This window comes from Gadus morhua, chromosome 4 (assembly GCF_902167405.1).
Source record: "Gadus morhua chromosome 4, gadMor3.0, whole genome shotgun sequence".
Lineage (NCBI taxonomy): Eukaryota > Metazoa > Chordata > Actinopteri > Gadiformes > Gadidae > Gadus > Gadus morhua.
Window position 1 is genome coordinate 28,171,216 of NC_044051.1, and position 23,809 is coordinate 28,195,024.

At 45.8% G+C, this 23,809-nt stretch overlaps 1 protein-coding gene across 1 annotated transcript in view; it reads right to left on the bottom strand.

Moving 5' to 3' along the window:
• Positions 1-23,809, bottom strand: part of LOC115541713 (striated muscle preferentially expressed protein kinase) — a 149,851-nt gene that overhangs the window by 45,737 nt on the left and 80,305 nt on the right. The window contains exons 22-34 of the mRNA XM_030353559.1: positions 23,215-23,383; positions 21,978-22,077; positions 21,117-21,329; positions 14,843-14,900; positions 14,113-14,190; positions 13,526-13,698; positions 13,103-13,129; positions 12,417-12,569; positions 12,009-12,051; positions 11,605-11,670; positions 7,786-10,591; positions 7,010-7,177; positions 5,576-5,701 (exon numbers count right to left, since the gene is read on the bottom strand). Of these exons, the coding sequence (XP_030209419.1) occupies positions 5,576-5,701; positions 7,010-7,177; positions 7,786-10,591; positions 11,605-11,670; positions 12,009-12,051; positions 12,417-12,569; positions 13,103-13,129; positions 13,526-13,698; positions 14,113-14,190; positions 14,843-14,900; positions 21,117-21,329; positions 21,978-22,077; positions 23,215-23,383 (4,180 nt within the window). The remainder of the gene's footprint in view (positions 1-5,575; positions 5,702-7,009; positions 7,178-7,785; positions 10,592-11,604; positions 11,671-12,008; positions 12,052-12,416; positions 12,570-13,102; positions 13,130-13,525; positions 13,699-14,112; positions 14,191-14,842; positions 14,901-21,116; positions 21,330-21,977; positions 22,078-23,214; positions 23,384-23,809) is intronic.

Sequence of the window (23,809 nt, forward strand, 5' to 3'; positions counted from 1 at the left end):
GCTGTGCAAATAGATACATGTTACCTGTTACCTGTCCTCCAAGTGCCTCGTGGCACATAGGGCCTTTACAGAACCTTTCAATTTCTCTTGGTCCGCTGATGCAACTCGCACCTCATCCCATGAGCCCCAGCCACCATCTCTCATCTCTTTCTCTTCGCAGCTGCGTTGGCCTCAGTGCTGTGTGCCAAGGAGTTATCGGGAGCGTTATGTGCCAAAATAATTGACACCCTGTTTAAAAGTGTTGTACTAAAGATAAACTTGACCAAGCGATAGTTGCACTTTTCTGCACTCAGCTTGTTAAATTTGTTCCTTTACTGGCTTTCCATAGTACACAGGCTACCTGAGTTAGCCTATGGTCGGTGCCCATGCTAACTGAAGAGGTGCCAGCTTGAAGACCACTTTAATATTAACGATTACACCTCTCGATTACCTGCCCATCAATGTTAAAGATAGATAGATGGCATTTGGAATAAAGGACTTTCAAAATGACTTTCTAGATGTATACTTTATTAATCCAAACTTGTTGACAGAGAAAAAGTTCTTGCAGTAAGTGATATGATCATACAAAGGGCTCCAGACTTATTTTTTTCACTAAGAGCACTGTGGCCCCTAACTGATATTGTAGAGGCACAACCAGAAATTTTAGGGGCACGCACCATTAATCAACATGCCAACCAAACATTCACATTTCTACTCATTGTCACTGTATTACTAATAACTATTTTCATAAAAGATGCACAAATTACAATGTGCCGTTTCAAATTCAGGGTCACATTTTATTGTGATTCTATCTATCCCAACGGTTTCCAGGTTTGCGCATGCATGCGTTCGACAAGTACGGAAGCGACAGTTTCACGGGAGTGCGCCCGCTTGTCATGCCGCTTGACAGGACGCTGAGCCTCCTCTCTGCCCGCTCGCCTCTCCATTGAGAATGCATTATCAGGCCCTACAAAAAAAAAGCCCTTTATGGCACCTGAAGCAGAGTCCTACACTGGTTCAGGTGACCCGGACAATTTGGATGAAACGAGTCAGGTCGGACGCCTGAACAGCAAGGGTCGGCCGCAGGTTTTGCGATTGCGAGCGAGACTTCACCGGTGCTCCCCCTCGACACATTAGCCACTTACAGTGCCAGTCCCTGTCCTTCTTACACTCATTGGCCTGCTAAAGATTCCGGGTTCATTGACGCGCCCCTTCCACGTTTAACGTGTAGAAAAAAAAAAGGGCAAATTTACTGGTCACACAGATGGAAAGTTTGGTCGCACACTCAAATTTTGGTCGCAAAATGCGACCATTTGGTCGCAGTCTGGAGCCCTGAAGTGTTACACTGACTACTTGTAAACAAGGAACCATGTGATTTTAATGATGAGAAAATGTCATTTGAAAACCTCCCATATGCATATTTTGGCCATTGCAAATTGCATTATGTTAGCACTTTGAAGAGAGGTATAGACGGAATTATACATAAGTTCTGGCACTGACTGATATGACCATACTTAAAGAGGACCTATTATACTACTTTTCCGGTCTTAATTTCTTATTAATGACTCCTATTGTGCAACCTGACACGAATCACAGCTCAAAAGACGATGTATATTTTCGGGAAACTCTTCCTCCCATCTGGGCGCTTTCAGCATTCTCTGTCAACACTCGGTTTCGTCCTTCTCCGCCCCCTCGCCCCCCTCCTGCCAACCCAACTTCGTTGTGATTGGTTACCTTCCTTGAAGCACGCGCTCGGGCAGATTTGACCAGGCATATGGGGGCGTGGCAGGAGTGCCTCTACGTAGATGATTTCCCGGAAATGTGAACAAGTGAATCACAAACGTTGTCCCGAGTGTTTAGCGCTCTGCACAGCCACCCCAGACTGTCAACAGGGAATACGTCGAAATGCATGTAGGTCATTATTTGACAATTTAGTATGGTCAAACATGACTATCAATCATTATAACAACGTTTATAGGTCATAAAAGTCGAAAAAGCATAATAGGTCCCCTTTTATGTTGTACTGAATGGGTTAGGGTGATCTGAACATTTGATTTTACTGTACAGATTTTGACAAAATGTCCTTTGAAAACCTCACGTGCATACTTTGACCGTCGCAAATTGCACTATGTTCGCACTTTGAAGTAATATATAGACACAATTATACATAAGTTCCGGGTCTGACTGATATGACCATACTAACCGTTACTGTATGGTCATATCCTACAGTACTGACTACTACGTGTGATTTTACTGTACACACGTGTGATTTTACGGTATAAATTTTGAGAAAATGTTTCTATCGTGTTTTATTGCACATTTGGCGCATTTAGTAAATCCCATTGATATCTGTTGGAAGACTCATTGCTCGTTGGCCGGAAACAGAAAGGGGGTGGTCACATTTGGTTGTAGTCTTTTTGTTCGGTTCTAGCCCTACTGTTGAGACGGAGAAGGTAGCGAAAAGACTACAACCAAACGTAAACAGCCCCCCTTTCCGTTCCCGGCCACCAAGCAATGATTCTAGGAGGTATTCTAGTCCGCTGAGCTATGAGCCAGAGAACTGATGTTATGGATTGTGCATATATATAATTCGAAATTCGTCTCAGCCTTTATACCACAGATACTCTAGGGTGTATAGCATATAACCGCATTGTCTGATTACAGTTTAAATATTTTTTCACAATTTAACAGCTCTCGTTTTGAAGAATAATCACAGCGCCATTCGTTTCAATGGGAATTGCGACGGTTTACACTTTCAACATAAAGTGAACATATTTATAATTTGAACTTCGTCCCAGCCTTTATATGACAAACTATAGGGTCTATAGCATATAACTGTGTTTTCTGATTACAGTTTAATGTAACAGTAAGCTGACAACACCGCAACTGCAAATTAGCCACACAGAGATAACCATGGCAACCGGTCAAACAACACGGCATTCTGCGCGAGTTGCCCAGTTGGTGACGTAGGGTTTACTAGTGAAGCACATGCACATGGCGGAAGATCAACGTTTTACTCAATATATACTATAAATACATATATATATATATATATATATATATATATATATATATATATATATATATATATATATATACATACTTTACTATTGATTGACGTTGCAACCATCTGTTGGCATCGACTGCGAGTTTTAAACGTTATGTACTTGTAAAACAGCACTAGACAAGGGTAAGTGTAGCCTTCCATACAGTGGCAATACAATGTGCTTCTCATAAATAAAAGAAAAAGGATAGTAGGTGGCTACAAGGAAATAAAGGCGTTCTGTTTAGTTCGGACTTTTTTTTACTCGATAAAAGCCGTCTCGTTATCACCAGGACCACAAACGGGCCTATAGACACAATTATACCACACAAACGTAGGTGAAGGGTTTTGAAAACGTTGCGGGATACCACACAAAGGCTGTTTAGAGCAAAGGCGCACACAGATTTTTTGTGACGGCTGGCTTAACCGCGGATAAACGAATGACGGCTGACTTGACCGCAGTGAAAAGACAGGACTGTTCAAATTCAACTCCACTTTTCCTAACCGACGCCATTGCGCGACGGCGGGTATTGCCGACCGACTAGAGTGAAACTACAATTTTCCGAAGATTGACTACAACAAGCACTCTTCGATCCATGCGTTCTTGTCGTATTAATTTCAATCACGTTACCGCAAAAGGTGAGAATCACTTACGTCAGACTTGGCCAATGGGAATATTTTAGGCCACTTGAATTCCAATTCACATGTGAAAAAAAAAAGAGGCTAAACTTAATAATAATAATAATAATGCATTTTATTTATGGGCGCCTTTCTTGACACTCAAGGTCACCTTACAAAATCAAACATTCATAAGAGCAAACAAAAAACCAACAACAACAACATAATAACATAACAACATAACAGTGTGGTCATTCTAGTCCCAAGAATGCAACTGACTTGGCTGAATAGATACGTTTTCAGGTGAGATTTGAAGGTGATAATGGAGCTGGAGTGTTGGATGTCATGAGGCAGAGAGTTCCAGAGGTGGGGTGCTGAGCGACTGAATGCTCTTGACCCCATGGTAACCAGGCGAGCAGGTGGGAGGGTGAGCTGGATGGAGGAAGACGATCTGAGAGAACGGGTGGGTGTCTTGATATGGAGGAGCTCGGTAAGATACTGAGGGGCAAGATTGTTGATGGCCTTGAAAGTGAGAAGCAGGATCTTGTAAATTATGTGATATTTGATGGGGAGCCAATGGAGTTGCTGTAGGACAGGTCTAATGTGACTGACGGAGGGGGTTTTAGTAATGATACGGGCTGCAGAGTTTTGTACCAGTTGTAATTTATGCATGGACTTAGCAGGTAAACCAAAGAGGAGAGAGTTTATAGTAGTCCAAACGCGATGTGACCAGGGTGTGAACCAGAATTCCTATGCAAAAAAGAGAATTTGCAGAGGCCCCTGGTCGGGAGAAGGTTTTCAGCTAAATCTATCGGGTTAGATCAGCGTGCGCAGCTTCCTAGCCCCTCCTTTGACAATGGCGTCACCATTACAGAGTGTTCCCGTGGACCTCGGAGCCTATCGTACAGGGGTCTCTCCGACAGAGGCTCTTTCGGGACCGATCCCTTGGCATTGCCTTAGAATATTCTTCATCAGAGATACAGGTTCTCATCAGAGGGTATTCACTATTTGATCGTCCTTGTTGGACGTTATATAGACAATGCTTGCTGTTGCGCACTGTGTCTCTGTGAGAGAGTGGTAGAGTAGAGGTAGCGCGTGAGTCTTGAATTCGTGCACGGGACACACATTTATGTGAAGCTTAAAAAGTCCCTATTCTCATGCATATGGAATACTTATTCAATAAAGGTTATGGAATAATTTTTTTGTGCTCATTTCGAACTTGAACCCATATTTTCAACGCCGTGCTGGCACCACATCTATGGGGATAATAGGCATGATGATAGACCGGCGAGATTTGAACCCCGGTCACAGGCGTTCGGGTCTTATACCAATCCACTACGCCACCGCCGCTACCTCTCGGCAGTTGTAAACATATGCAATACATTTCTCACATAGGGTGCATTTAAAGTGAATTCCCTAAATTATAGAATAAGGCAGGTTGGACATTGCTAATGCATTTTGAAATCATCATCATTCCATTGGGATTAATGGCGAACAATTCTGCATTTGGCATAGTTATTGTATAGACAATATGCAGAATCTTTTCATTTATACGCCTTTATATAGACTGCTTGATCTATCCAGGTTGTAAAGGTGAGTAAAATGAAGCGATAAACACCCCTTTCACGTGAACGCGCATTGAACCTAAAGCGGAAAACCTGGCTTGACTAATTGGATCCTAAGTGAGCTTCGTAGTACCATTTAACTGATCGCCCAAGAAAGCCTGGGTATGTTCAGCGAGGTTCGTAGTATACCTCACAGGTGCCACATCATTCACAACATTGGTTGGCCTCATGTGCTACATCAGTTAGCATCATGTGCCACATCATTCACAACATGAATTAGCCTTATACGCTACATCGTTTTATATAACACGCTATAGTGGTAAGCGTTCTATGATATAGCGGTGTGTATAACTATAGCCGGAGCGCTCACCCTCAGTCCGTCTCTCCAGCATGTAGCTGCAGGGGGACTTGCCATCAGTGGCTGGCTTCCAGAGCACCAGGGCTGTGTTGTTGTACACCTGCGGGACCTCAGGGGTTCCTGGTCGCTTAGGTACACCTGGACAAGGGGTAACCGTGGTTACCAGGGGGGAGGGGAGAAGATTAAAGGTCAGCCAAGTAGAAGTAAATGTAGTGAGTTGAAGAATCTGAGAAACTGCTGTGATGGAAAATCTACATGTTGTTACGTTTTTGGTCTATCTATGAACTTAAGTTTTGTCACTATTTTGTCTGATGCATATATTGCCTGCCTTCTACACTCCTTGTGGGTCATCTGAAGTGTGAACCTTCGAGGGTCGTGTGATGCATTTTATTGCCTGCCTGTTCCTCCTTTGATGTGTGGGCCTGTTCCTCGACCCCCTGGCTAGCGTCGAGGAAGCAAAAGGTTTACATGGCACGACCGCCACCCCCTTGAATGGCATCCAGGGGAGCTTCAATTGTAAAGATTACCATCTGGTAAACAAAGGCTTTTGGTTTATTGGGGGACACACCCCCTCCAGAACCCAACCCAAGTGAATAAGAACTCACGACTCGGAACAATCGGTGGACTTCTCCCGAGCGTACCTTTAGAGTATGAAGTAACACGCAGGGCGAACTCCCATCTGAGGCCTCAGATTATTATATTGTATGCCTGTTATGTTGCTTGTTGATGCATGTTGTGATGTATCTTTGTTCGTACTTTTATTACAAATATATATGACCAGCAATTGCCTGCTAGTATTGTTTGCTTTTTGCATCTAAATATCTCATCTGTCTTAGACGCAATATCTGATAGAGAAATTGCCACGACACTGCCTTCAGCATTTCTCTGGAAAATCCACCATTGTGAGCATAGGAGCACCATTGTTTGGCAGTCTTATCACTCGAAAAGCCGGTGACAATACACATTGGTGGAGTAGATAAGGAGCAAGAACTGCTCTGATGGACAGACTCTGATAGAGGATTCAGCCTCTATCTCATATCCAACGCCGTAACAGTAACTCGTGCGTCGTGATGTATGAAGCGAAAGGCAGATAGAGAAACAAGCCATTAAGCTAAGCAACCATGCAAGAACTTTCTAATTTTTTTACTGCTGCATCAATATTAATTAGTTTCCCCGCTCTTAATTGAAATTCAATTGTCGCACATTTGCATTATTGTGTCACATTAGCAAGACCAATATCACCATGAAAGACAAACTGCCGTTTGTCAATAAGGTCAGTGTGCTCAGTGGAGCCTTATATGTTCTGGTTCGTTCAATGGAACTGTTTTCTTTCCACTTAATTGAAATGTGAGGAGCGGAATGAAAAAGGCTCTGTTGGAATTTACTAAATCTTGTTCTGTGCATAATCGTACAGCTTACATCCTAATGGCTCCAGAGTTGACTTACAAGCGAGACAAAGCGTGCAGGAGCTGGTGATGGCGGCCAAGGTGTTTGTAGCCACACATTCGTAAAGTCCGGCATCTTTTTGGTTGGTCTTCATGATCACAAGCAGCTGCCTGCCGTCTGGATGAGAGATCAGGCTGATCCTGTTATCCACCTCCACTGCTTTCCTATCTGTAAAGGTGGGGGGGAACACAGAACTTCAGGGGCTATACAGGTACCACTCAATATTCCTGTGGGAAAAAGTCTCATTTAGGACAGCAATTCCCATATGCCAGACCCATGAGTACAGGGCCTTGAAATATTTCCAGAAAATAAAAAATATATATGATAACTTAGACTATATGAGTCATGTTATTTCCTCCAACAAATAGACATAAAATCGATCAATATTAAACTAAACCACAATAAATTAAGCACTGTAAATGCATGTGTCTTTGCACTACTTTTGTGTTCATTTAAATCTCAGGTGACTTTTCTTGTGATTCTTTAATAAATTAAATAAAAAATAAATATTTTATTTCATTGTTGAAGGGAGCCTTCATTACTGGGGCTTTAATTGTTGTGAATATGACACATAAACCATCTTGAAAGCCTCTACATCCAAAATTATGGATCATAAAATTAAGGCATTCAAATTGACTACCAGTCCTCCAAATCTTTTTTATGTAAATGCCTGTCCCTCCAAAAAAGGTTGGGAATCACTGATTTAGGAGATAAATAAGTCAATCTGCCCCATGTACTGCCATTTACTTGTTACCTAGAATATCATTTCACCCTACCCTTCATCCATGTGATTTTGGGAGGCGGGCAGCCAGCTGGAAGGCAGCTGAGAGTGACAGGATCCCCCTCCAATAAGACGTGGTCTTTCAGCTTGATGTGAAACACTGGGGGAAAGTCTGAGGAGGTGCGACTCTGCCTCTGTTTGGCGGTCAAGGCGTTGTCGTCTTTGGGGATGGAAGAAGGCTCTGAAAGCTCCGGTTGTGACGGCGATTTGTCCTTTTTGCCCCTGGTCAAACCCCAGCGGTCCCAGCGAGACCGCCGGTCACCCTCCGGAGTGCGGCAGGGTTTCTTCTCTGAGTTAATGCTGGAAGCGGACTCAAAGGACTCTTTGGATGCGGCGGCCGTGCCCGTCTGCTGGGCCAGCTGGTTCTCAGGGATGCCCATCTCCTTGAGACCCCGGCTCTCGGACTGGGTATGGCGATGGCGTGTGACAAGAGGGGTTCTCTTCCCCTCCAACTGCGTCTCTGTCCCCCCACTCCTCTCTTCTGACTGACTGCGGATCTTAGAGGCAAATACAGACTCTTTGTTCTCAAACTTCTTCTTTATCGCCAGGACCGGGGAATCGCTGACCGTCTTTAGATCTTTCTGGACACCGTCACCATCGGGGCGCCTCTTGACCTCTTTTTCCTTCCACTCCTCTGACTGGGCTCTGATTTTAGCCGAGATCCCCGCTACCTTGGACTCAAACTTGCGCCGCATGGCCAAAACGGACGACTCTTCTACTTTGCTTGGTTCTTTCTCACTGAGGCACCTCTGCGGTGCTCCAGCGTGCTCCAGCTCCTTCGTGTCCAGAGACTTACTGCGGCCAAAAGCCCAGGCCTTCCTCTGTTTACTGGCCGAAGACTCCGGCGCCTTCTCTTCTCGCACCTCGCACGGTTTCTCCATTTTCTTATCGACAGACGAGGAGCGCTTGGCCCGCATGGAGAACCTCCCGATGAGACTCAGACCCTCTTTCTCCACTTCCCGCAGATCCGCAACCGATTTGGACCTCTCCTCCAAGCCCTTGGCCACCATCTCCAGAGGGGCGCCCCTCGGCCCGGGACGGTACACCTCCTCCCCCTCGCCGGCCTGCAAGCCCGGCACGGAGGATCTCTCCTCCGACTTGTTCCGGGTCAGTTTGCGTAGACCGCGCGTCAGCGAGGACTCGCGTTTCTTGAACCTGGCCTGGAACACCTCTTCAGAGTCTATGTCTTTGATGTCGGTTCTGAGCAGAGGCTGTTGAGGGGTGGTGAGGTCGGCGGTCGCCACTTTGGCAAACACTGCGGGGTGTTCTGGTAACAAAGGGCCGAGTTCGCCGTCTTTAGTTAAGGAAGCAGTGGAACCCCCGGAAACTATGGCTTGGTCGGGGTCTGGTTCCGTCGACGGGCCGACGAACGCCTGCATGACGCTCGCATATGCAGACATCGGTTTAGTGGGTGTAGTTGTAGCAGCAGGAGATTCATGCTTGGACGTTTCCTTCTTCATTTCCAGGTAACCTCTCGGTTCTTCCTCTTCATCACCTCTCCAAATGACAATCCTTGGCCCCATTGTCAAGATTGACTTATTGGGCGATTGCAAACTCATGGGCCGGTCTTCCTCTTCGGCGGACTCTGCGCTGTGTTTGGTCCCTCTCTCTCTCTGTTCGTCCGCTTTAGTGTTCATCTTTTCCCCTACGATTGGCTTCCCTTCCAGGTTTTTGGTTTGCGGTTCCTGTTGGTCCGCTCTCCCGGGGGTCCTTGTGTCCTCTGACGCCGAGGCCTGTGAAGCGTCGAGCCACGTTGGCTCCTCCAGCGCCGACATCGAGGTGGCTTCTACAAGCTTCTTCGGCTCTATGCTGCCCTGTTTCGCCGACGGGATCTCCAGGGGGGCTCCAAACCTCCGGTGCAGGGGAATGGGCTCGGAGTCGCCCTGGGTGAAGGAGGTGCTCTTCCTGAACACCCTGGTCCTCGGCGTCTCTTCCGTGGCCACCTCCGAGGACGCCGCCCTCGTGAGCACCGGCGGCGCCGCCCGTGACCTCCTGGGGTTCCGGTCCAGGGACCCGGTCCTCCTTTCCCCATCGTCCATGCCGAGCGTCTCGAACAGGGGCCCCCGCAGGCCGCTCATCTTCTTGTCCCCGCCGCCCCCCCTCAGGAGCCGCTGCCTCATAAGCTCTAGCTTCAGGGCGTAGTCCTCCTGGCTCAGCTTGGACGCCCCGGGACTCGTGCTGCGGCTGGGAAGCTCCATGGAGACGGCCTTCTTCAGGCTCTTCTGGCTGGCCGCATCTCGAGGTTCTACGTTGTCACCCCCCACTTCCGGGGCCATCTGGAGGAGTAGGGCGGAGTCGGCCGAGCTGCCCCTCTGCATGGTCGCTCGTCTCGCCCTGGTCTGCGAGTCATCGGGGGCCTCTACACTTGAGCCCTTTTGGAGGGGAGCTCGCCTCGGTTTCCCCTCTTTATGCTCGGCAGAAACATCCTCCTCTTCTTCTTGGTCTTTGTCCTCTGTGCCGCTGTTGTTGGCTCCTCCCCCGACCCTCCCGGTGGCCAGCCACCGGTGGTCGCTCGACTGGGCCCCCTCCACGCCGCTCCACCCCGATCCGTCGGCGGCGTCCTCGTCGCCGGGGATTTCGTTCAGGGAGACCCTGGAGCCGGAGAAGACCATAGAGAGTGGCATGGGGATGAAGGGCAGCTCATCCACATCTTCATCCGAGTCGTCGGAGGATGAGGAGGCCGGCAACGTGCCATCATTACGGCACTGGCCGACGGCGATGGACACGTGCGTGAAGGAGTCGTCCAGGAGCTCCGCGATGGTCCGCATCGACATCTTGGATTTGTAGCTGATCAGAGAACGCTGCATCGGAGACGGAAAAGCGCGAGTAAATGTAAAACAATATGGATTTTTTATGATGATACTGATTCTAGCAAGAAGCCTGGCTCTACCCTCCTACATACTTAAACATGCCGCTCAATTTTCATTTCCCTTCAGTACTACGTCTGGGTTTGCGGTATATTCGCGGGTTTTCTGCAATGACTTAACAATGACGTAACAATGTAACAATGACGTTGAGGTTGTGCGCTAGTTTGAGTTGTAGACAAACATTAGTGATTGGTTATGGCAGATCCAGAGTGGCACTGGGCAGATCCAATAGTTTTAAACTCCAACATACACCCGCCTTCAAGTGAGTTCAACGTTTGTCAATGGAGAGAGGCCAGACTCTTTGTGCAGATGAAATGAAGTATGATGCCGTGTTCCAATATCCATACTATCCGTACTTACTAGCCTAAGTTTGAGTACGTAGGGCGTTCCGATTCAGATCGGGCGAAAATAAGTGTACTGAAAGGACCCGGATGGCGTACTCAAAACGGTCAAATCGCGAAGTGTGGATCACCATTAACTTTTCGCACTCAACGGCAGCCATCTTAGCTACGTAGCAGAAGAGGGCGGAGCCAGGCTGAGCCAAAGTCGGTGCATTTTCCACATAGCCTGCATTAATAGTCATTTTGTAGCCTTTATAGCTTTTTAAAACAGCTAGACGTAAAGAATTCACAGTTCAAAGCGGGATGTTTATTGCGGGGGAGAAGCCACGGCGGCAGTCGTGATCGTAATTTCCGGTTATTGCAACACAGAGTATTCGATTTGGAACAACACTAACATCAGAAAATTAGCGCACTTAGTGATTACGGATAGTGTACTTTCTTGGTTTAAGTGTATTCATGGAAGTATGGATATCGGAACACGGCACGAGAGTCTGGTAGGACCAGGCTAGCTAGCAAGTACTCAAAGCTGGCTTTTGATCATCAATAGCTTGACCATCATACAATATATTGAACATGGCGATGTTGTTTTGGTCCAGTTTGTCCTACCTGCCAGCGTCTTCGAGAGATGACTTGTTTCAGCATCGCTGTGTTGATGTTTTTGTTGTTGGAGGACTGTGTTGCAAAATATGGAAAGAAAAAATTAGAAGTTATTTACAGCATGTTCCCAAAAGCGGGATTAGAGGGGAACCACCACACTCTGCTTTTTCCTAATATTAGAGAGTAAACCATATGCCTGTTTTGAAAAAATCCGGAACTGCATCACCTTTTCAGTGAAAACATCGGATGAACACCATTTTTCCAAATCGGTGCAATTGAGACTGAATATCGCGGCATGACACCGATTGTTCCACACCACAGGTATGAAGCAGTGCTCTTCTATATTAGATAGCAGCCGAGTGTGGCGGCTCCCCTAAAGTTGTTGGCTGTTGTGTCCCAAACTCATAATGTACCTTAAACCAAGGATGTCGCAGGCACTCCACTGCGGTGGGTCGCCTGTAAGGGGGAAAGAATATATCTTATTTCCCACACCTAAATAATCTAGAAATTATATATATTGTTGTAATTCGAATTCTTAGATCTTTAGCCAATTTCTCCTCAAGACCCCTGGAGGCTATGTGTTTTCTGAGGTGTACAATACAACAGATACATTTGTTTAAGTAACCATCATCATTTCAGGGGAATTAGGGTCCAGAGGGCTGTCTTTCTGACAGTACGCTTACTTCCTTCTTTTATTTACACTTCCTCTTTGGTGACTCTCTGCATGTGCAGAGCACGTTAAAGGATAGAATCTATTCTAGTCTGAAAAACAATCCACCACAACCACTCCCGAACGGGAGCGTGAGGGGAGAGGAACGTACAGCCGGTCCGCCACCAGCAGCTTGATGACAAATCCCTTGGCCTCCTTGCAGAGGCCGGAGAACATGGCCTCCTCGAATGCCACGTTGTAGCCGCGCACGTTGAGCGCCGTGGCGCGGTCGTTCTCGCCGGCAAACGGCGACACGCCCGTCAGACTGAAACACACGCGACACGGTGGCTGTGAGGCTTGGGGCAAACATGAGACTTGTGTCAAACCTGACCTGAGTCTCATGATGGTTTCCTTGTTTGGCGGACGGCTTGGTCAGGAACGTCTCTCAGGAATGTGGTGGACACTTTACCGGTAAAACCGATTTCACTTAATGGGTTTTACCTCAACGGTCAATAAAACCAAAATGTACCAATACCACTTGATACCTCTATGAGAATATATATTTTAATATTAGATTTGCCTTCTCTTTCTTATTTAAAATGTTTATTGATATTTTATTCTCATTACTTATTATTGCTTCCTCACTGCCCTTCTGCTGTGATGCCCAAATTCACATCTTTTCTTAATTTCTTTAAGATATCCTTAGACTTATTGAATCTTATCTTAAGTGACAATCAACACAGACAAGAGCAATGAATATTTAGCAAAATAATCTCAGACGTGGGTGGTGTTACACAATATGTTGAACTTGAGACACATTTCTGTATAGGTCATACATAAAACATGAAAACCACTTACCAGAGATAGGTTATCACACCCACGGGCCTAGAGAGAGAGAGAGAGAGAGAGAGAGAGAGAGAGAGAGAGAGAGAGAGAGAGAGAGAGAAGAGAGAGAGAGAGAGAGAGATAAAGAGAAGAGGAAGAGAGGAAGAGAAAAAGGGATAGATAAAAAGAGAGGGATAGAGAAAACCAATGAAGAGGGAGAGAAATGGACAGAGTGAGAAAGAAAGAGTGAGGGGGATGGACAAAGAGGGGTTAGAGAGGGAGAGAGAGGAAGGGTAGAGAGACGGAGAAAGAGAGGCAAAACGGGGGACATGATAAACCATTATAAAGAGCAGATTAACAGCACATTAAAGGTCATGTTTGATATGTCTGTGGTAGTTATGTTCTTAAAGCGGCGGGGCCAACCGCTCGAGCAGGTGCGCACAGGTGGCAGCTCACCAGATGTCTGTTGCCGTGGAGACGGGGGTTTGGTTGACGATCTCTGGGGCGACGTATTCTGGCGTTCCGTATCGGCAGTAGTGCTGTCCGGGCGACTCTACTTTCAGCGCGCTGCCGAAGTCCACGATGCGGATCTGCTCGCTGCCCGGCGCGGCCATCACAATATTCTCTGGCTGTGGGAGAAAGTGAACATACAGAAATAAGTTATTGTTTTGCTTTGTTTAGTTTTTTTATTTATTTGATTTTATTAGTACATTTTTCCTGTCAAAAATGGTGCAGAAGTGTGATGCAGTTTATGTCTCTGGAACGTATTAATGTAGCTTGAGTGTAGCTACTTTATTTTATCGGTTGTATTTTATATACCTAATAAGCATATTCCGGTGTTAGTATTCAGCCGAGACCCTGAATTAAAATATAATTAGCTTCCATAGGAATACTGTTTGACAGTTTAATTTTTATAACTATTTAGTCATCGAGCAGACGCTGTTATCCAAAGGGACTTGGCGTTAGGGGAGCTTTGCTCAAGGGCTGCTACCGGTTGCGTAACATAAGGTCTTCTGCCCATGAGTCTGCGGTAATGAGTGCACCTTAACGTCCAGGTGAGCGATGTCTTTCTGGTGCAGATAGCCCAGGCCTTCCAGGATCTGCCACACACTGGAACGGATCTGCAGGGAAACGAAAACACAATTGTTTTAAATTAAATAAATGTATCGTAGCAAACACTTTTCTTCAAAGCTCGCCCCCCCCTTCCACCCCTCCTACTTATTGTATGTTGTACATCCTGGCACTGAATTAAGCACTTATTGCATGTCGTACTTAGTTATCATACTTGTGTCGCATCTTACCCTTTGTTAGCCTTAGTTATGTATGCGGAATGGGTTAACCTAGTGATTGTTAATGCTTGTTTCTTGGTTCGACAAATGTACTTGTTGTAAGTCGCTTTGGAAAAAAGCGTCTGCTAAATGCCCTAAATGTAATTGTAAAGCTCTTCACAGTGAATTCGGATTCATGTGATTAAGGTGCAGGTGGTGGGTCAGGAACATCTTGCTCTAGTGGGATTCAGGTGAGGGTGCGGACATTGGGGAATGAACCCAGTATCTTTTGGTTTGTTAATCCTAATAATGTTAATCCTAATAATTATAAATTATGATAGCTCATTGATTTTAATAAAGAGTGCTTTTCAATGTATCCCCCACTCTTACACAGTGAGGGTGGGGGATACATCCCTCTACCGGTGACGTGTTTGCCATGAGTATGGCGGACCCCAGGGGTAACCGGGAGTAACCAGGGGGGTCCCACAAACATCTCAACACTGACCTCAGACTCAGTGACCGTGGTCTTCCGGGCCAGCCTGTCCACGAGTTCTTCATGACATCTTTTTGTGGCAAAATAAACCAGTTTAGGAAAAAAAGATTTTGGGAAATATTTCAGGCCTTGACTCGGCATTGTGGCGTGGGCGACCCCCCCCCCCCCCTCCCACCATCCCTACCCTCCTTCCCCTCTCTCCCCTCCTGAGGCTATGAATTATACACGGGAGGAGGAGGATTCGCCCACACACCTCTCTCCTTCTCTCTCTCTCCCCGTCTATCTATCTCTCTCTCCCTCCCTCCTCTCAGTCTCTCCCTCTCTCTCCCCATCTATCTCCCTCTCCCTCTTTCTCTCTCCCTTCCTCTCGCTCCCCATCTATCTCTATCTCTCCCTCTTTCTTTCTCTCTCCCTCTCCTTCCCCCTCCCCTTTGATGTCTCTTCCTCCCTCCCCTCTCCCTCCCTTTTGATGTCTCTCTCTCTCTCCCTCCCTCTCTTTCTCCCCCTCTAATTCCACAGATCTGGGATGAGTCAGAGCTCTGGTTGGTTCCCCTGCCGCCCCCAGAGGCAGTGGGACACGTCAGGGATAACCAAACAGACGTCTTCTATCTGCTGTTCCTGGGAGGCAGAAGCTGTCCCTGTTTCAGAAGCAGTGAGCTGGGTGTGGTAGTACGTGGGTGGGTGAACTGTGAATCCTCATCACTGTGTTACAGACAGGCTACAGACAGATGTTAGGATGTCGGGCCTTGAGGGGAGATTGATGTAGATATTTTTAACAGATTGGATGTTAACAGATTTTATTAGATTGGATGTTGTGATTACATTTTTCGGTTTTGGACTACATTTTAACTGCAAGAATAGTCGGATTAGTCTTAAATAGTCAGAAATTATGAAACATTTGTGTATTGTTTCTATGTTTTACCAAGTCTAAAGACATATGGTGCAGACATCACAAACGCCCTTAAGAATAGTCAGATTAGTTTAACAAGAAGGATTTAGAAATATTTGTGAATGAGTATTTCGTTCTTGGGAGGAAGAGGACATCTTGGTTTCAACATGGTCTCACAGGAATCCGTGAAATGACTACGGTCGGACGCTTAACTCGAAATCCGTGGCCACATCACGGAAACACGCCGATATCCGTGTGTGAGCAACGGAATAACAGTGTAATTTACTTGCATTGGAGCAAATTCCGTGGCCACATCACAGACAATTGAAGTGATTCCGTCAGACCACCACAGATTTTGAGTTAAGCCCCCGCTGTGGTCAAATGAGGCACACACACAGATTGGAACGGGAGCACACACACAGATTGAAATGGGAATCTGTGTGTGTGCCAAGGAATATCATTGTCATTTACTTGCATTGGAGCAACTTCCGTGGAGACAACAAGGACAATTTAAGTGTTTCAGTGAGACCACCCCGGGTTTTGAGTTAAGCCCCCGTGGTCGACTCGCTCGTTGAAACGGGGATCCGTGTGTGAGCCACGGAACATCAGCGTCATTAACTTGCATTGGAGCGAATTCGGTGGCCACATCACGGAAATCGGCGTGTTTCCGTGATGTGTCCACGGATTTCGAGTTATTCGTCCGTAGTCATTTCACGGATTCCTGTGAGACCAGGTTGCCTGGTTTAGTCAACAGCTTTGCTGTGCTGCTTGTTGGCTGGTGTTGTCTCCTGGCTGATTCACCACAGTGGGGAACTAGGATCAAGATTCATAGCAGACTATATTCTCTGTCAGTTAGAACCAGGGCGGTCGTGCAAGCAGTGGAGTTCAAACCCAGAACCTCTCGTTGTGAAACCCCAACACTAGACCAGGCCCGCTCCCGGGCGGTGAACCCTGATGAAGGCTTTTGTGTTCGGTTGAGTCATACATCGCACTGTGTCTTATTTCATCAGCGAAAAGTAGCTGCTACTGCTGCTACTACCACTCCCATGGGAGTCAAACCTGACATCTAAGTGTTTTTAGTGGTGGGCTTCTAGAACACCCCTGCGTCCTCCTATCGCACTACGTATCCCAGCATGCATCCCTTTGTAGGGGGAACATGCTGAGATGCCTTACGATAACTGACACATAAACACAGACAGAACAAATGTACAAATACAGTGCGAATATATGTGTATATAGTACACAACTTCAGTCCAGCCAAGTCTGTATAATCCTTTCACACAGCTATGATCTCAAAGGGCATGGAATATTTAATTATCCATTATTATAATTATTTAGTACGTCATTCATTAATTGTTGAGTGTAGTAATAAAGTGATTATGTCTGTATAAAAGGGTTTTAATAGCATCAAATAATTGAATTAATGTAATCTTTAAGCACGAAAAGGATGAGGTACACTTGGAATACTGGACTGGTCAGGTGTCCTGAAAATCTGGTCATACAGCAGTTCTGCTCATCGATCGCTCACTTTTATTGCCTGCCTCGCTTACTGGAAGATGCTTATGATGAAAAAATTAAACGTCCCAAACGTCAATATTACGAAGCCACTCGCAGGCAGTATATAACAAAAATGTTGGCACCTTTCATTTAGAATCATATCTTTCCAAGCCTTGTTATTTTGCTTCTCATTTAACTAATTCAGTGTTATGATGTATGCTATTCTTTTCTATTGACTATCCACTTGCTCACTTAATAGTATTGCTTATATTTTATGGTGATTCTCTTTTTCCTATTTCTTATTTCATTTCTATGATGTTTCTGTATGTCTACTATTAACGCCTGCATTCATTTCAGTGTCTCATGTTATTATACTCGAAGCACCAGTGCCCTACCACGAACCTCGAGGAACATTCCCAGGCTATCTTGGGAAAGCCTGGATCAACAGATACGCAACTCGCGATCAGAGTTAAATGGATCTACCAAGCTTACTTAGGATTCGATTTGTCGAGCCAGGTTTTCCGCTTTAGGTTCAATGCACGTTCACGTGAAAGGGGCGATTATCGCGTCATTTTACTCACCTTTACAAACTGGATAGATCAAGCAGTCTATATAAATGCGTCTAAGTGAACAGATTCTGCATATTGTCTATAAAATAACTATGCCAACTGCAGAATTGTTCGCCATTAATCCCAATAGAATGATGGTGATTTCAAAATGCATAAGCAACGTCCAACCTGCCTTATTCTATAATTAAGAGAATTCACTTTAAATACACCATATGTAAGAAATGGATCGCATGTTTCAACCGCTGAAAGGTAGCGGCGGTGGCGCAGTGTATTAGTATAAGACCCGAACGCCAGCGACCGGGGTTCAAATCTCACCGGTCTATCATCATACCTATTGCCCCCATAGATGTGGTGCCAGCACGGCCTTGAAAATATGGGTTCAAGTTCGAAATAAGCACAAAAATATAATTCCATAACCTTTAGTGAATAAGTATTCCATATGCATGAGAATTGGGACTTTTAAGCTTGACATAAATGCGCCCCACTTGGGAGTCGAACCCCCCACGCAGAAAGTCAAGACCGACGCGGTTACACCACTCCACCACTCACAGAGACACAATGCGCAACAGTAAGCATTGTCTACATAATGTCCAACAAGGACAATCAAATAGCAAATACCCTCTGGTGAGAACCTGTATCTCTTATAAAGAATATTCTCAGGCAATGCCAAGGGATCGGTCCCGAAAGAGCCTCTGTCGGAGAGACCCCTGTACGATACAGGCTCCGAGGTCCACGGGAACACCCAGTAATGGTGACGCCATTGTCAAAAGAGGGGCAAGGAAGCTGCGCACGCCGATCTAGCTACATTAGCCTCTTTAGCAAACACAAAAACAAACAACACTACTTGATATGGAGTTGCGCGCACAGCAAGACCATGCAATGTATAAATTGGTCGCTAACGAAAGCGGCGCTTAGTTGATTAAGCCCGGTTAGAACTAACGGCAACTTCCACTTGAGGCTAAAGCCGTTCCATCAACCCAGTTCAGCCGCGCCTTGCTCAGGTTAGTTCAAGCAGGGCTTACGTTATCGTGGATTACGCACGCTCACGAGATATGTAACCAACCCAGAACCGTGAATGTCGAATCATGGCTCAAATGTCTAAAAAGGACCGTGCGGGTCTGGCAATAAAATCGCCAATCTTTTAAATGAATAAGTAGTATTAAGCATAACAGATTTTAATGTAATATTGACTGTAGATTAGGAATCAGGAAATGGTCTTGAGGTAACTTGTCGGACTTGCACCCGGTTGTCCGGAGTTCAATCCCCTCCTAATTAGTAAATTAGGAAGGATTGCTCTAGAAAGCGAAAATTTTTCATGCCATTTATTTTCCATTTATTTTAATAGGCCTATTCTAAATTGACTGACCATAGTATTTTTCTCAACAGAAGTCATCTTGGCTGCCTGCCGTGAAACTTACCTGAATGGAATTTATGTGGCTGCAATTTCCCATGCAGCATTGTCTTTGTCATTGTGACAAAGAATTATCAGTAACATTAATATTAACATTAACTTTACCATGGGTTTTTGCAAGTCATATTTGGGTTCTAGGGATATTGTAAGACATATTTATTATATAAAAAGTCAATTGTTAGGCCTAATTTCTCTGATATAAAGGAAATGACAAAAATAAGCCAACAGCATGAATTCAATGACGTCCCCAGGACGCGAACTTGGGTCACCGGTACTATAGTCTGGCTGAGCGGAAATGGACAGCGTCTATAGCGCTAGCGTCTGATTCCACCGCTTCTCCTCCCCTTCCTGTTGCTGGCTTTCCCGTATTGTGCTCCCCCTCAAACTCGGAAACTAGGCAGAATGGCGAGTTTTGAAGAGGACTTTGACAGCGCTGTAAAGCTAGCATGTTTGGCTCTTTCCGTCGAAAATTGCAAAGAACTTCAAAATATTTGCATAGAGCATTTGCTGAGGAAGAAAGATGTTCTTGCCTGTTTTCCCACAGGCTATGGTAAAAGTTGTATATATCAAGCGTGGCCTATTGTGTGCAGCGAGCTTGCAGGGGTAATGTTCAATTCGACCTTGGAGACTTGTAAACACGATATTTTGTCCTTTTATCCAACTATAAAAGGATCTTCACATAGGCGACATACATCTTTAATCGTTTTTTGTGGCGTTTGCGGTTGGGATTGAGACATCTCTCTGACAGCCTCTGAACGTGAAGACGTTCCATCAAAATAATTCCCCTCCCGGCACTATTTTGCACCCGGGAAGCACCGCTGCTGCTTCCCGGGGTTAGCCCCGCCCTAGACGATTGTGATTGGTTTAAAGAAATAAAAACAGGCCAGCCCAGTTTCCCCCCGGATGGACGGCTCTAAATAGCATGGTTCCAGACCATTCTACTTGCTGTAGTTCGGTCTGGCTTTGCGAGACTACCCGTACTATAGAGCAGATGCTAGACCACTCACCCAACTGCTGGTTCCTAATTTTGATAGAATACTTAAATTTGTCTGAAAATGTGTTTAGAAAATATCCACGGTAACAATAGATAGCAATTATTTTCATTATTTTATTTGCATCATTTAATCTTAGACCCTTAGTGAAAATATACGCTGTTTGTACTTCAATATATGTACATTTATGACAAAATCGCGAGGACTAGGCTTGGCGGAACCTTCTGCTGGTACACTTGTTTCCGACAGATGGGACTTTTCTGAAACACCGCTGAAGTAAGCCTGGCAGTTAGCCGGGTACCGTCCAGGTTCATTTGGTCGGATAAATTGCCATGGTTACTTAGCGGAGATTCCCTTAAATCACGTTGATGTAACGCAACTCTAGCTTAAAGTAGCGAGGCTAAGCAAAATAAGCCGGGCTTTGCCTTTAGCTTGGTTGATGGAATACCCCCCAGGGCCTTTTGAAAGACTGAATCTTTATTTAAATTAATTGCTTTTTGTTGTTCTGAAAGGCTGAATGCTGCCCGGGTTTCAGTGTACCTCACACAAGCGCTCTGTCTTCTCCCACTTGGTGAGACAGAGCTCTGGGCTCAGAATGTAGGATTAACCTCCTAAACATAGAAACTAGAAGAATAGAGAAACTATTTTGTTTGCTTACAGCAAACCCAATGTATATGTTACAAAAAGAATATGTAAAAAAAGAAAAAGTAACAAAAAAAAGTCAATTGATAACCATTTGACTATTCTGAAATATTAATAAAATCGAACATAATATATATAGATATATATACATGTTTATATCAAATGTAAACAAATATACAAAATAGACATTATATAAAAGATTATTGAAAATACCAAAAATACTAAAATAATACAAAACAAACAGATGATTCAAACCTTAACAACAAACGAGTCTAAAGAAGGATACAGCTCCAGCACCAGCACCAGCGTGTTTTTCTTCTCGAAGGCGTCATGGAGGAAGGCGATCCTCTGGTGATCCAGCTCCGATAGCAGTGCCATCTCGCCCAGTGCTGCTGCTTTCCGCTTCCCCCGGGACGACACGAACTTGGCGGCAAACTCCGCTGGCTTCCCGTTGTTCTTCGTCTTCTGCGTCACCCTCTTCACATACGAGAACGCCCCCCTGCGGAGGAGGAGGAGAGACGATCGGTTGGTGGAGAGTGACGGGGTGGAGTGTGTGTGGATGGGGCGGCATGTGGCTCAGAAGGTGGAGCGGGTTGGCTGGTAACCGGGAGGTTGCTAGTTTGATCCCCGGCTCCTCCTAGCCGAGTGTCGGCCTGACTATTCCCAACAAACTGGCTGTCGCTTTGCATGGTTAAAACTGCCGTCGGTGTGTGAATGTGTGCATGAATGGGTGATTGTGAGGCAATGTTGCAAAGCCCATTGAGTGGCTAATGTTTAGAAAAGAGCTGTATAAATGCAGTTCATTTACCACGGCTGGTTGTAGCAGCCTCAACTGGCCCCGATCAAACTGATTGGACACTGGGGCTGGTGAGGCCGCACACCCGTGGTGCATTGAGCAATCAGTGCACACAAGTTAAATGAGCCGTCACCCCACACACTCAGGAGAGCTATGACATGGCAGCATTCAACACCTACGCTGTGTACTCCAAAACTCAGCAATAAACCTGTTTAAACATCATCACACTGTGTCCTGGTCCTCGGAGGAGCCCAGTAAAGCCACCCAGGTGGGCTGTGGGTAGGCTAGAGAGTGTCGATTTGGCAACCACACAGATTCACACGTCAAACACAAAAAGACGTTTGCGTGTACCTTCCAATCTCCTTGTGGACATGGTAATAGTCAGTGAGGCGTCTCATCTTCCTTAGGATGCTGCCTTCATCTTCTGCCGGAGCCACAGCCTGCTTCCTCTCTACGCACACACAAACACATGCGCACACACACACACACACACACACACACACACACACACACACACACACACACACACACACACACACACACACACACACACACACACACGTTTAATTAATGTGTGTGCGTGTGTGTGTGTGAGAAAGTCTATCTACTGTATGTAGGTGAGCATCTGTCTTCACTGGAGTTTCAGGACGCCTGTCCTGTGTCAGCAATATGTGCCATCTAGACCCTAAACACAACAGCTTCTCCCAGTCCAGAGAGGAACGACCATTTATGGTCACATCCTCAGGCAACAAAAGCGGTTCCTTTATTTCACTGACAGCTCAGCGGGAGAGTGACTAACATTTCAGATGGCTGGGGGGGACAGTTAGAAAACTGTGGAGGGTTTAAAATAGAAAATATCAAATCTGCGCACAGAGCGCCTGAGAAAGGGGAATGTATATAATGTGTATAATGTATATAAAACGCAGCCAAACTTTCCATGGCCAACATAAACTTTGTTATTGGCAATATTATTTTTGTCGAGAGCTGTACCAAATGAAGCAAAAGAGGTTTCTTCAAGCCTATCCACTGGAACCAGTATTATGAAAATGAAAATAAACAATGGCTGGGGGGATATATGGGTTTTGGATAGACATCCTGCCTCGGGTCAGTACCTCATGTGTTCTTGACAGTGGTGATGAGTTCATGACAGTAGTGTTGCAGACATAGCTGTAGTCATGCATTCACAGTGGCAGTTTTGCGTTCATAGCTGTAGTGTTGCGTTCATAGCTGTAGTGTTGCATTCATAGTGGGAGTGTTGCATACATAGCTTTAGTTGTTTGTTAATAGGGGCAGTGTTGCGTTCATAGCAGTAGTGTTGAGTTCATAGCGTAGTGTTGTGTTCATAGCTGTAGTAGTGCATTTATGACAGAGGTGTGTTTACGACCTTGTTCTGAAATTGGTGGTGCATTCACGGTGATCAAGGTACGTTCATAGCAGCTCCCTAACGCCTGTGGTTGGTTCATGGAAGTGGTGGTAGGTTCATAGCGCTGGTGGTGCGTTCATAGCGCTGGTGATGCATTCATGGCCATCAGTATGCCCATGACAGTGGCGTATTCAAGACAGCAATTAGTGTCAGATGTTTCCTCACCTGCATGGACGGTGACCTCAGCCTTGCAGGAGACGGCCCCCGCCAGATTCTTGGCCGTACAGGTGTACACACCGGAGTCTTCCGGACGGGCGTTCAGCACCACCAGGGAGTACTCTGGATCATCGTAGACGAACGTGCAATGGCTGCTCTCTGAGAGGTGGGCCTCGTCCTGCAACCAGCGGTCAAGATTAACAATTCGGCGGGAAAATATTTGCATTTTTCCGAGATCTTCTTCCTTTATTCAATCAAGGCTCTGGGATGAGATAAGATAAGATGCCACTTTAAAGGTGCCATGACATGCTATTTTATGGATTATTTAATATAGGTATTAGTGGGCCACTAACACAGTATTCAAAGACGTTCCTGAAATTCAGCTGTGGTGCAGAGTTACAGCCACTCCGAGCCAGTCGCACATTGAGCTTCCCCCCAAATGCGCTGTTTTGGTGTCTGGAGCTATAATGCAAATGAGGAGGAGCGAGGTGGGCAAAGGAAGAGGGTGGGCGTGTGGCCCTGAGCAGCTTGCAGCCACGGTACCATGCGCTCTGTTTACAGTGGATGTATCGCAATGGCGAGGCGCACACAGCCTTTAGCCGTG